This window comes from Haliotis rubra, unplaced genomic scaffold, assembly GCF_003918875.1.
Source record: "Haliotis rubra isolate DU_JTF1 unplaced genomic scaffold, ASM391887v1 Scf17, whole genome shotgun sequence".
NCBI lineage: Eukaryota > Metazoa > Mollusca > Gastropoda > Lepetellida > Haliotidae > Haliotis > Haliotis rubra.
The window spans coordinates 1,902,484-1,916,154 of record NW_025765669.1 but is presented as its reverse complement, the minus strand read 5'-3'; the positions used below and the strand labels follow the sequence as shown (position 1 = coordinate 1,916,154).

General features: G+C 38.9%; 1 protein-coding gene across 2 annotated transcripts; it reads left to right on the top strand.

Annotated features, from left to right (window-relative positions):
- Positions 1–1,645: 1,645 nt before the first annotated feature.
- On the top strand, positions 1,646–12,516 carry LOC124272427. 2 transcript variants are annotated; one of them, XM_046707593.1, is made up of 4 exons: positions 1,646–1,756; positions 5,722–5,888; positions 10,145–10,351; positions 10,934–12,516. In XM_046707593.1, the coding sequence occupies exon 4, from the start codon at positions 11,142–11,144 to the stop codon at positions 12,351–12,353; it is 1,212 nt and encodes a 403-aa protein (XP_046563549.1). In that variant the 5' UTR covers positions 1,646–1,756; positions 5,722–5,888; positions 10,145–10,351; positions 10,934–11,141; the 3' UTR covers positions 12,354–12,516. Both variants share the same exon structure in this region, with proteins under 2 accessions (XP_046563549.1, XP_046563550.1).
- The last annotated feature ends 1,155 nt before the right edge of the window (positions 12,517–13,671 follow it).

The window sequence follows — 13,671 nt, the reverse complement described above, 5'->3', positions numbered from 1 at the left end:
AAACACACGTAAAATAAAGTGAACTAACTTGTCGTTATTTAACACAAAGTGATTTGACGTGAAATGAGCTAATGTGAAGTACACACATAAAGTGAACTATAAAACTACACTACCGAACTAACGTGAAGTTAACTGACGAAAAGTGAACCCCAAGGGAACTTACATATAATTGAATTCACTTTAACAAACACAGATAGATGTTTATTTCACGGACACCCGGTGTCGATGATTTTCAGTGATCCATTTACATAATTTTGGCCACTGTTTGCCCTTTACACCAAACTGAATCCGTTTCGGTAGATACTCCAGAGTTAGTATTCTCAGGCCTTTACCGTTCATTTTTACAAAACCGTGATACTCGCAGTTTCTAAGGACAGAATGGGGTAACTCAAACATACGGATCCGCCCAAGGCCTCAAACTACACAAGATGCAAGATCACGTGGCCTATGACGTAAACGATGATCAATAATAATTTTGAGTCATCAGATGTACGCATGATAAGAAGCATTGTGTTGTTTTGTGATGAAAACTGTGTAAACTAAAGGGTGTGTTATAAATGATATTCACGTAGGGACATGCATACAGCTTTGTTCACAACATTACTTACACACTCACACACACAGACAGACAGACAGACACGCACGCACGCACGCACGTACACACAGACTTTCAAGGTTAATAGGGGCACATTAATTGTACATACAAGTACAGTGGAATATGGCTACAGACATTGGTCACTGGGTTGCTTGGCCCAATACTAATTACTTGCAAGACGCCATCATACAGTTATGATATTCTTGAACTCTCTAAGAGGCAAACATGTTAGTTTGGAAGCAGTTCAGCTACGTATTAATGACCGGAAGGTTATTTGCTTATAGAAGCAGTGGGTAAATCCTGAGCACTGACAAAAACATAAAACACCAAAAGTGGCGTACACACCAGGGCCCACTTGCACAAAGCGATCTTCGTGATACGATGATCGTAACTCCCATACTCCAACATATACTTAAGATAGTCTATGCGCTAAGATTGCTTTGTGTAAGTGGGCCCAGGCTGATCTGGGTGCCTGAAATATACTTCCCATCAAACGTTTAGACTCACTGGTGTAAATATAGCCACTTTCTTCAACTGTTCTAAACTACATTTTGGAAAATATTCCATAACTGTTTAAAGGTACTGTTTACACATGAACTGATGTATTGTAAAACATTGAAAAGATTATTGTCATGAATTTAATAAATGATACAAATCAGTGAAAATTGGCGAATTCGTATAAAAAGTTTACACCAAAACGCAACTGTTCACATACGTGATATTTGCACATGCTTTTCAGCAATTTGATGCATGATCCTCGTGCAAATCATCTGCATAAGGTTTGCAGTTGGTTCCCCCAAGTTAGCGGAGACATCAGTCTCCGTTGTAACCATATATATACATAACATATAGTGAGTGTTTTAGGTGAGTCTATATTATATATTATTCCCTATACCTTGACTATCCATTTCATCGCATTTTGTGTCGGTAGGATTTAGATGAATATATGATATGGTTTGATAAAAATATATAATATATGATAACAGCTGCTTACAGCCACAGGACATTTCACGTATATTTATGCACACGTGACCAAATGGTCGAGCGCCATGTGGGACTAGGGATGCGTATACAGAAGCTCCGTAGTATCAGCGCATAGTTTGACCAGACTGACCCACAGCATTTACCAGTACATTTGATACTGTAACCTTTTCGTATCAGGTAGGTTCTGTTACAAACATATCACGTATAAACAAGTAACACCTTGTGTATGCATGTTCACGTTGTAACAGCAGTTTGTGATTGTGCTCTTCATTACCGTTCAACTGTGTGTAGAACATCGAAATTGACATAGTTAAAGGCGAATGCCAATTAGATATTAGACATTAGATTGGTTAAAACTGTGGTATGATGTGGCTGAAACAGACGAGAACTGTTTATTCGATAGTGGTGAAGTTAACAGGGTATCATAATTGTGTTTGTGAGCTTTAGTTTGCTGTGTTTTGACGACTGGGTTCATCAAGTTACGCTTTGATAACACTTGCAACAGTTTGTTACTGCCATTGCCATTGCAGCAATTTTCAATCGTATGGTTTCATTACCAAGTATCATCAAGTATGAATTACCATAAAGGAAAGCGTCTACCTGTCAAACATCAAAGGATTGCCACATCATATCCGTATTTTAATGGCCGATACAGGCGTGAGCAACGTTGTTCGTCGTGTTGGTGTTCTGTTGTACATTAGCGCGCCACACTAACGCAGCTCTCCACCAGAAAGACTGATTGTGTAGCATGGTTCTCTGTCGCATCATAAACCCATAACACAGCACTTCATCAGCACAAAGAGATAAAGGCTGATTTTACTGCATTGTTCTCTTTCGCACTGAGGATAATACCATACACCTAGAACATTTTTACTTTCATTCTTAATCTTTTGTCGTCACCGATAGATGCTACACCTTAATTGTTCTCATCATCCATTATCCATCCATCATCCATCCGCCCGTTCATCCATCCGTATATCCACCCCCACACACATCCATCCACCCATCCATCCACCCATACATACATACATACATACATACATACATACATACATACATACATACATACATACATACATACATACATACATACATACATACATACACCCATCCATCCATCCACCCACCCTCCATCCATCCATTCATCCACCAAAACACCCAAACAACCACCCACCCATCCATCCATACATCCACCCACCCATCCATCCATCCATCCATCCATCCATCCATCCATCCATCCATCCACCCACCCACCATCCATCCATCCATCCATCCACACATCCATCCATAAGGACTATTCATTACTAGATGTTGACGTAAAAGTATAGTGTTTCAAATTTCGCCATCATTTCATTCCAAAATAACCCTTAACTTGGAAACTGCAATAAATATCATGTGCATTATAATCAGCACTGAAAATTTAGTATTGTAACATCAATATATTTAGCATAATGAAACATCTTTGAAAACGTGGACAAACAATTGGCTTGTTAACTAATTCACATGCTTATATATTTCAGGACTTAAGTGTGCACATATATCAATGTTTAATATAATTCATATCAGCAATGGTTTAGATTAGCAATATGGTATTGGCATGGTAACGATACTTCCGACTTTTCCTGTCAATGGTCCCATCGCTTGCACTCACATGTAACTATGGATAACGACAAGGTGATATCATAGATATCAAATATGAAAAATCAGTGATTTCTGATTGCAATAGACGTTTAGTGTAGAGGACGTGATGCTCTATTTACTATTTGTTTTTGCTTATGACATGATAATAATGCGCAAATCACCAGCTGGTCTTGAATATAGATAAAATGTTTATAGAGTATCGAAATGGACAAAGGTTTTTAATCGTAACAGGAAAATATAAAGTTTTTGTTTTAAGAAAGTGAAATTTACCTTTTAGTCACCAAAAAACCACGGAATTACTACTTGTGAGCCACTTTTCTCAGCTTATATATGAATGCCATAAAATTGTTGTACATAAAATCGTATATGAGCCAGGAACATCAAATGAAAATAATAAATTGGACTAAAAATTTGCTATTTAGGTTAACGTTTTTGTCAAAATATATATGATCAATCCATACTGCACAGAAGCGGGTAGCCGAATGGTTAAATCGTTTGCTCGTCACGCCGAAGACCCGGGTTCAATTCCCCACATGGGTACAATGTGTGAAGCCCATTTCTGGTGTCGCCCGCCCTGATATTGCTGGAATATTGCTAAAAGCGGCGCAAAACCATATTCATTCACTCACAGAAGCATATATATATAAAGTGCTTTTCTGATAAAAATTAATCATTTGTCAGTTCGGTAATTTGTATTAGAATTGTACGTATTCAGTAAGATCAAGTTCAGTTTAACATATTGTCATTCAAGTACTATCTATCTATCTATCTATCTATCTATCTATCTATCTATCTATCTATCTATCTATCTATCTATCCAAAAACTAATGTACTAGCCACATAAAGAAACTGTGCACACAGAACATTCCTTCTGCATTGGAATACAACACAGAAAAGACGAAATGATGTAGACACTTTATAAGCTGAAGTATTGGGCCACAACAACATGTCAAAAGAACATGAACAATATCCGTAACGATGACGTCAGAAGTTCAAAATTGAGTAGAGGGTCACATGTCGGAGTCACAAAGTCATTAACGGGTTTGACCATCATGCGCGTGAAGCACAGCAATGCATCGTCGACGCATAGAGGCTACTAAATGAGCATTGAAGGCCTGGGGAATGGTTTGGGACGTGGTCACTGCCGTCTGGAACCTGTGTCTGAGATGAGTCACCCGAATCCATCTGTCCTGTCTTGGCGTCGTTACTCGGGGACGCCCAGAACGTGGGTGGTCGGCGACGTCATTACTGTTTCCATAACGCCTGACCAATGCAAATATCGTGTTACGATGGCATTGGAAATGTGCTGCCACCTGTTGTTGGCTCATGCTTGCTCATGCCTGCTCGAACCATTCCAATGGTTTCATGACGTTGAGCAGATGTTAATCTTGGAATGATGTGCATGTGACTTCTCATGTGAATTTGTGAACGTTTGAATGACCAAAGATCAAGCTTTCGACAGTGACAGCAATTTCACATGTTGTGTGCCGCTGCACAGGCTGCACGTGCAGTAACATATTGTAAGTCCATAGGCCACCATCAATGACGTCACGTCGCCTGGCACCTGCATGAGCTTTTGATTGTCTCCAATACTTGCTATGTTCACACCTTTATTTATGTAGAAAGACGCTGTCTGCCTATCTTTATAGTTTCTGTGTGCACAGTTTCTTTATGTGGCCAGTATATATATCTATATCTATGTCTATCTATAAATCTATCTATCTATCTATCTATCTATCTCTCTATCTCTCTCTCTCTCTCTCTCTCTCTCTCTCTCTCTCTCTCTCTCTCTCTCTCTCTCTCTCTCTCTTCTCTCTCTCTCTCTCTCTCTCTTGTGGTTTTCATTTACTTTTGGGGACTAAAAAGCAAACTATTTCTTATCTGAAATATATGTTTCGCCTACGTGTGACTACCACTCACATCCACACCTCATAATACATTATTGTTGATAATTATTGTGGCTTTTGTTCATGTATTGAGTTATTATATTTCTAGATGAATAAATACCGAAGGTATTCTGAGAAGGGAAGGTTTTGATCCTAGGGTCATTTCACCTTAGAGAGTATCCTTCTAGGATCTCTCACTCTAGACTGTGTCAGTTCTGTGATTAAGTCACTCCAGAGTGATTCTATCAAAAAACCCAGAATAAATCAAGATTTGAAATTAAGTTGGGTGATTTAATCCTGCCACACCGGTATTAAGTGTGACTATTTCTTTCGTGGATATCGATGGGTACATCCATCAAACGTAGGTACAGCATCTGAGGGAAGCAGGAAACACAAATAACGCAAATGAAAATATGCTAGATTAATGCAGACAGTTCGGGACAAAATTTGCGCTTGTTAAACGCCAGAAACCAATTAATTGTTACTTTTAGTGAACATATGTCACCCAATATCTTTGTGTAAAGCAGTAATCTTGAACGCCACGATAACTCCCATTCTACCCCAGCTGCATCCCGAATATTCTGTCCGTATTCAAACCTGAGTGTTTTTTTCCAGGTTCCAACTACAAATGACAAACCCCTCTCTTTGGTCAGCTATAACAATGAAGGGTGCATGTGCGACCCTTGTGGTACTCCTGGGACAGTTTACCGTAGGCAGTTACTACACCTTAAATGTAACACTGGTAGCCATGAAAGCAACGTTCAACTATACACAGACTGAAGGTAAATATTACACGGATGTCTCAGCAATTTTGAAACCATTAGCGGTGAAATGCCTCAGGATACCCATATGTATTTTATATTTTACCTCTTGAAGATTCCGGGATAGAATTCGTTTGTTTTTTGCATTGTTTAACACCGCACTCAGCAGTGTTCCAGCTATTTGACAGCTAAATAATCGAGTCTGGAGCAGACAATCCAGTGATCAATAGCATCGCGTCAAATGCATGACCATCGATCTTCGCAATCCGGATACGATGACATGCATCAACCAAGTCAGCGAGGCTTACTGAAGACCAATTATTTTAACCCGGATCTTCATAGGAATGATGGGACATGGATAGGAGGATCAGGCTTGTTTACTAGGTTGCTTAGGTTTCATCGTATCTAATTAAGGGGGTCTTTGCTCTCTGTTCAACCAATAATTTGGCTATAGTTGAAATATATAGAAATATGACTATCATTCTGTGCAACCATTGTGTGTACATAGCATGGACACTACAGGTCTTGAATTAACTGGTGCCACCGTTTGGGCAGGATACGCTCAACTTATGGCGTACACCTGGTAATCATCGCTATTTCATAGTGATTCATAAACACATGCTCTGACATCGTATCGCATGGAGACATTCACTGGATTGTCTGGTTCAAACCCGATTTGTTTACAAACAACATCATACAGCAGTAATTCTGCTGAAACAAATATCTGCTCATGATATAGTCACAATTGTACAATCGATTCTGCTTTTGGCAAAGATTTCTATGGATGTGGAAAGGGTTTTGTCGCTTCTATTTACTGCTATCTAGAGATCTGCGCAATTGAGGCCTCCGGGCATAACGGTCCATGGTTGCCATAAGTTGTTATACACTCCCATAATTGATGATTCATTATTCAAGCGAATTAATTATTGTTAGGTGGCTCACTGTGACATAGTACTTATGTATGTACATATGTTATTAAACTGATCGTTTGCCGAACGATCCCATTTATTAGATACTCTCGAATATGTGCAGATCACCTTATCCTATGACCTAGTTTGCTTAATAGAGAATCTCACTCAAGTGTCTACTGATATCAATTATATCAACACGAGTTGATAAAGTTACATATATCAGAAGTCACGAGGGTGAAATTCTATTTATCATCAAAAATCACTCTTCATTAGTTTTCATGAAAAATATACATCTCTGAACATGATACCGCCATTCGACTTAACATTGTGACGCCATAAAGTTCATGACGTCATAGCATTGTCAGGGTATTGTACAAAATCTACTGTAAAAAAAAGATATCTCCTAGTAACGCGATAACATGTGTCAGCCAAGTCAGCGAGCCTCACCACCCGAACCAGTAGGGCGCTTTCCGACCAGCATGGGCTTCTGATGACAAATTCTAACCCTGTTCTTCAAGGGTGCATTATCAGTTCATGGTATAAATTCAACTTCTAAGGGAGTTTATAATAAAAAAAATTCTTAAGATAAACGGGTCCTTGCAAGCACACATTTTGGCGTGATGTGTTGAAACATAGGATTAAGATATGCGGATGACAGTGAATGTAACACTTTAAAAAATAGAAGAAGACAAAATGAAATTGTTAAATCTTCTCTTAAACCACAAGACGTATATATTAAAACTTTAAAACGGTATTATCATCTCAGTAAGGATGAAAAATGACATTTTGAAACGGAAATGAACTCTAATATAAGTACAAAATTCCCGGTCAAGCAGCTGGCATTCATACCGAAATATCGCACTGAAAGAATAAAAAACAACTGCAAACAGTATAACGAACTGCGGTTATGACGACCTCAAAGGGATCCTCAATAGTAGTTGGTCATATGCATTTCCATTAACATTCACAGCATATGGTCGAAAAGACCCAGTTCGTTAGGTATCTTCCCATAAGACAGACCTCCCAAAAGACAGACCGCTTAAAAAAACCATTTTATGGTTGGTTGCATAAGGCTTAATTAAGCTGTACCCTTGATAATAATGGTATGTGCCCAGATAAAAAGACAACATTAGGTATTAACTATAGTTTTATCAATTGGTGTAATGAATTATGATTTTTAAATTAAGAATTTTTAAATTGCATCAACATATGTTTTCACATTTACTTGTGAATATTATCAAAAACAATAATTCATATACATGTACCTATCAAGCATATGATACCAGGCACCATATTATTTTACATCATATGTTTGTCAGTTCACAGATAACACTTATTAGAAAGTCACTTCAACATCATCAGTGGCACTGGTAGGGAACTTGGTTACAGTGAGAGTGGAGTCTTTGTGATATTTGCGACAGAACCTTTATGATTTGTGACAGTCTTTGTGATTTGTCACAGAGTCTTTGCAATGATACGTGTTATGATAATTGGTAATTATAGCTTTAGTTTGTGGTATTAAAGACTATAATATTCACAATGTATTCACTTGTAAACTAGGAGAGATAGGAATGTGTTCTTAGTGACTCTGGGTCAGCTCATTAATTACGTTGGGATGAACAGCATGGCTCAGCTAATTAGTGTACTCATTGAGTCTGTCTTATGGGAGGTCTGTCTTATGGGGGCGGTGGGGTAGCCTAGTGGTTAAAGCGTTCGCTCGTCGCGCCGAAGGCCCGGGTTCGATTCCCCACATGGGCACAATGTGTGAAGCCCATTTCTGGTGTCCCCCGCCGTGATATTGCGGGAATATTGCTAAAGCGGCGTAAAACCCAACTCACTCACTCACTGTCTTATGGGAGCTCTGTCTTTTGGGAGTGAACCGTTCGTTATATCGCTATAAGCGTGTTCGGTATAAATGCTATTAACTGTATTTGACCCACACTACTTATAGCTATATACACGTATCATCGGAGCAGCCCCGTCTTCGTCCTGACTTTGATGTGTGTGCTTGCTTGCAGACATAGGTTATTCCGTACGGTTGTAACAGGTAAAAAGCCTGTCTGATCGAAAATGTCATCGATCTAATCAATCGTAAGTATTTTAATTACGATTCAACTGGATGCCCATGTCATTAGGACCGATCAATATAGTTTAAAATCTATAATTGACCAATAACGAATTAGTAATTGTTTTGGTTTCGTTCTAGTCTATAGATTTGTCCACTCATGTATAATGTATTGATTGATTCGACAATTTTTACTCACATTTAACTCTTACCTACTGAAATTGGATATAGCCAATTAAATGTAGAAAGATGAGTAATAGCGTTGTAGTGCAGGCATATATGTATGTATGTATGTATGTATGTATGTATGTATGTATGTATGTATGTATGTATGTATGTATGTATGTATGTATGTATGTATGTATGTATGTATGTATGTATGTATGTACGTACGTACGTATGTATGAGTGCATGCATGTGTGTATGCATGCATGGATGTGTATGTAGGTGTGTGTGCGTGCGTGTTTGCTGTTTGTATGTGTGTGTGTGTGCACATTGCATATCCCTCTATGAATAAAGAACATAAATATATAAGAAGTCATGGTGAACTCTGTGTAATGCTTTAAAAATTTACATCATTTATCCCTCCATGAATACACACAGAGACAAATCTACATTTATCTTACCTCACACATAAATGTCGATTTCTGATTGGCTGAGCGCTCTTCTATTATTTTCAATGTACCCCGCTTACAAGCGAAGTACATTTCAATGTACCCCGCTGTCAATGGCATTTGGTACTTCGTAGTAGTAATTCTTTATCTCGAATAACATTGAATCACCTATGATGTACGGAAATTACCGATGTTTTGCGAATGCAAATCGATGGAAGGGAGATAACTCTAAATCTGTTTTTCTTGTCAGCAAAATCCAGCGATGGCTACAAAAAGATCTGTACCCGTGCTTCAAACCATTCAAAATTAACATTAAGGTGTTCGGTAAGATAAATACGTTGTTCACTGGTCCCTCGGGGCCCATGGGTTGATGTACCCTGGATGTTTGTTTATGTTCATAAAGGGAACATAAACACACATCGAGGGTAAAATCATGCTGTTAAATACGGGTATTTTACGGATGGTGCGTTTTGTTGTGATGTTTCAAAACATAAACACCATAGGACTCATAAACAGAGCAAAACCTTTTGTAAAATGAATCACGTTTTAATTTATTGCTACATGAAATTGCTATTTTCATGATGCGTTCTTTTGGGAGAGTATATATTATGTGTTTATGTAAGATAAAAATTGAATAATGATGAACCATAGAAGAGTACATACCATGTTCTATGTGCAATGTTTCAGTGTCTTTCGTCATGTCCTCATTTCTACTTGGATTCGGTACTGGAGTGTACACAGGGGCCGTGCTGGACAGAATAGGACCCAAGTGGACCTCGCTGATTGGCATAGCTATGACCACTCCAGGCCTTGGACTGATGTACATCGCTTCTGTCACAGTTGACTTCTTCCGTGACAAATCGTGGCTTATGACTATTTTTGCTTTCATTGCTGGTGAGCTATTACCATTCATCTGATAGCTGCCATGTCTTGAATAGGGAACTACTGTCTTGTGCATTAATATCTGTTCAATATATTTGAACAGTGATACTGCTCACATCACATATAATTGAGATTTGGTCAAGTATGTTTACTCTAGCTACACTGTATCAGCAGTCACTCCATGTACAGTACTCATCCTCGTTCAATAAAGGATTATGAGCCTTTGTTGTCGGGATTCTCAAGACGTTGGTTCGAAACATGCCCAATAACTGGTCTTCTGGAACCGATGCTTGTCCTATGAAGCGACTTACGACATCGAGTAGTCATGCTCGCTGACTTGGTTGACACAGGTCATCGTATTCCACTTGGCTAGATTGATGCTCATGCTGTTAATCACTGGGTTGTCTGGTCCAGACTCGCTTAGTGTGTGTGAGTGGGAGAGAGACAGATTCGATTATTCACAGCATGTCATTGAATAATGTATCTGGTATAGTGTTGAGTGTGTCGTACCACCAAAGAAGACGCTTTTTCAGTTTTACGTTTAAATGTACAGTCTTTTATTTAATAAAAATCTTGTACTTCTTCAACTTGCAGGTCAAGGTAGCTTCGTGACATTCACCGTTACCTGGACGACAGGTGCACGAAAAGCTGATCCACGAGTTAGGGGGATATTGATGGGTGTTTACAAAGCCACACTTCTTGGGAGTCCGGTTTTCTTCACCTAATCTATGACGTATATTTCAGGAATGATCAGATTGAAGACCCAAAGAAGCAAAACTTTCAAGGTTATATTTTGTTCGTGATGATAATGCTTGTGACTGTGGATATTTTAGCGATATGTCTGTTGACGGATGATAGCATAGGAACTATTGATACCAACAATGGTAAGGAAATCGAAATGGAGATAGGTACATACGGAACTATCCCTGATGCAACTGATGGTGATACTCTGGAAGAAAACAAACCAATGTGTACAACTGATGAGGCCAAGGATGAACTCTTTTCAAGCGACGATGAGGCCGATCCGAAATCCAAATATAAATATTTCTTTTGCTCGGAAAATAAAATGGATGAACATGAAATAGATGATGATAAATCTAATGAAACTGTTAAATTCAACAGGGATACAGATTTATTGATTTCTGGGAACAAGAATGACGTTTCTGAAGAACATGACCAGAAAGACCCTTCTATCAACACGTGTTATTCTTTTCCCGACTCTAAGTTAAACAGTGAGTGTGAACCAAGTGAACAAATATACAGGTCTGATGCTGATCTTTCCAACTATGATGACAAATCATCACCGTCATCATCAGCTTCATCATCTGATAATGTCTTAAAAGAAAACATTCCACTCATGACTCAAAGAATGTCTGAACATGTTCCAATATTGAAACTCCTGAAGACGGCATCTTTTCATGCAGTACTCTGGATAATTTCATTGAGTATGGCAACCGACACCATTGTCTACAGCAACATACCCGTTATCACCCAGAGTGTCAACCTTCAATATTTCGATACACCAACAATGATCACAAGTCGTGTATGTATCTGCGGCAGTGCTTTATTCTCTGGTATTTTCTACAATTACTTCAACGATCAACGAAGTATCTACACCGTGATGTTTGCTGCAGTGTCTGCATTGTTGTTGGCCAACACGATGTTGTTGATCTCCACCGAACACCCTGCGATTCTTATAATAGCTGCTGGACTTATTGGATCAGCCACTGGAGTCATGTGGGTTCTAGGTGCAGGTTTAGTGTTGACAGCGTTTGGACATAAAGACTATGGTAGAAACTGGGGCTTTGTCATCATGGTGTCTTTTATTGTGTCTGAATGTCTGACTCCGATCATCGGGAAGATGTATGACGCCAAGGTAGCTCAGTCAGACTCAAACGTTTGCTACGGAGGTCAGTGCACTAGGCAATGGTTCATTCTCTTGCTTGGTGGTTTAATAGTGTCATTTGTCTTGTGCATTTGGCAACTGATAACCTCGTGGAAAAAGGCTGTTTAGCAACGATTCCGTTTTACTATTTTGATACAGTAACTGAATAGATCCACAACTGCAATATGTTGAACCATGCACCCTACTTTAGCCAGGAATGGATTACTTTATAGAACATAAGAAAGGACCACTGACCGGTTCTTGTCAGAAAAAATAAAGAATTATTGGCTTATTTACCATTTGCATCTTACCCTGTAATTGTATATTATGAATAGTACTTTCCATGCCGTTTGAACGGTATTTCGGAATTTTGGTCGATGAAGGAGGGAAGGCCGAAGTGATGTGACATGAACAGAGTGAAGAAGTGATGTGGCATGAACAGAGTGAAGAAATGATGTGACATGAACAGAATGAAGAAGTCATGTGACATGAACAGAGTGAAGAAGTGATGTGACATGAACAGAGTGCAGAAGTGATGTGGCATGAACAGAGTGAAGAAGTGATGTGACATGAACAGAGTGAAGAAGTGATGTGACATGAACAGAGTGAAGAAGTGATGTGACATGAACAGAGTGAAGAAGTGATGTGACATGAACAGAGTGAAGAAGTGATGTGACATGAACAGAGTGACACATGAACAGAATGAAGAAGTGATGTGACATGAACAGAATGAACATGAACAGAGTGAATAAGTGATGTGGCATGAACAGAATGAAGAAGTGATGCGACATGAACAGAATGAAGAAGTGATGTGACATGAACAACAGAATGAAGAAGTGATGTGACATGAACAGAATGAAGAAGAATGAAGAAGTGATGTGACATGAACAGAGTGAAGAAGTGATGTGACATGAACAGAATGAAGAAGTGATGTGACATGAACAGAGTGAAGAAGTGATGTGACATGAACAGAGTGAAGAAGTGATGTGACATGAACAGAATGAAGAAGTGATGTGACATGAATGAACAGAGTGAAGAAGTGATGTGGCAGAACAGTGATGTGACATGAACAGAATGAAGAAGTGATGTGACATGACATGAGACAGAACAGAGTGAAGAAGTGATGTGACATGAACAGAGTGAAGAAGTGATGATGTGATGTGATATGAACAGAATGAAGAAGTGATGTGACATGAACAGAATGAAGAAGTGATGTGACATGAACAGAGTGAAGAAGTGATGTGACATGAACAGAATGAAGAAGTGATGTGACATGAACAGAATGAAGAAGTGATGTGACATGAACAGAATGAAGAAGTGATGTGACATGAACAGAATGAAGAAGTGATGCGACATGAACAGAATGAAGAAGTGATGTGATATGAGTGAGCGAGTGAGTTTAGTTTTACGCCGCTTTTAGCGCTATTCCAGCAATATCACGGCGGGG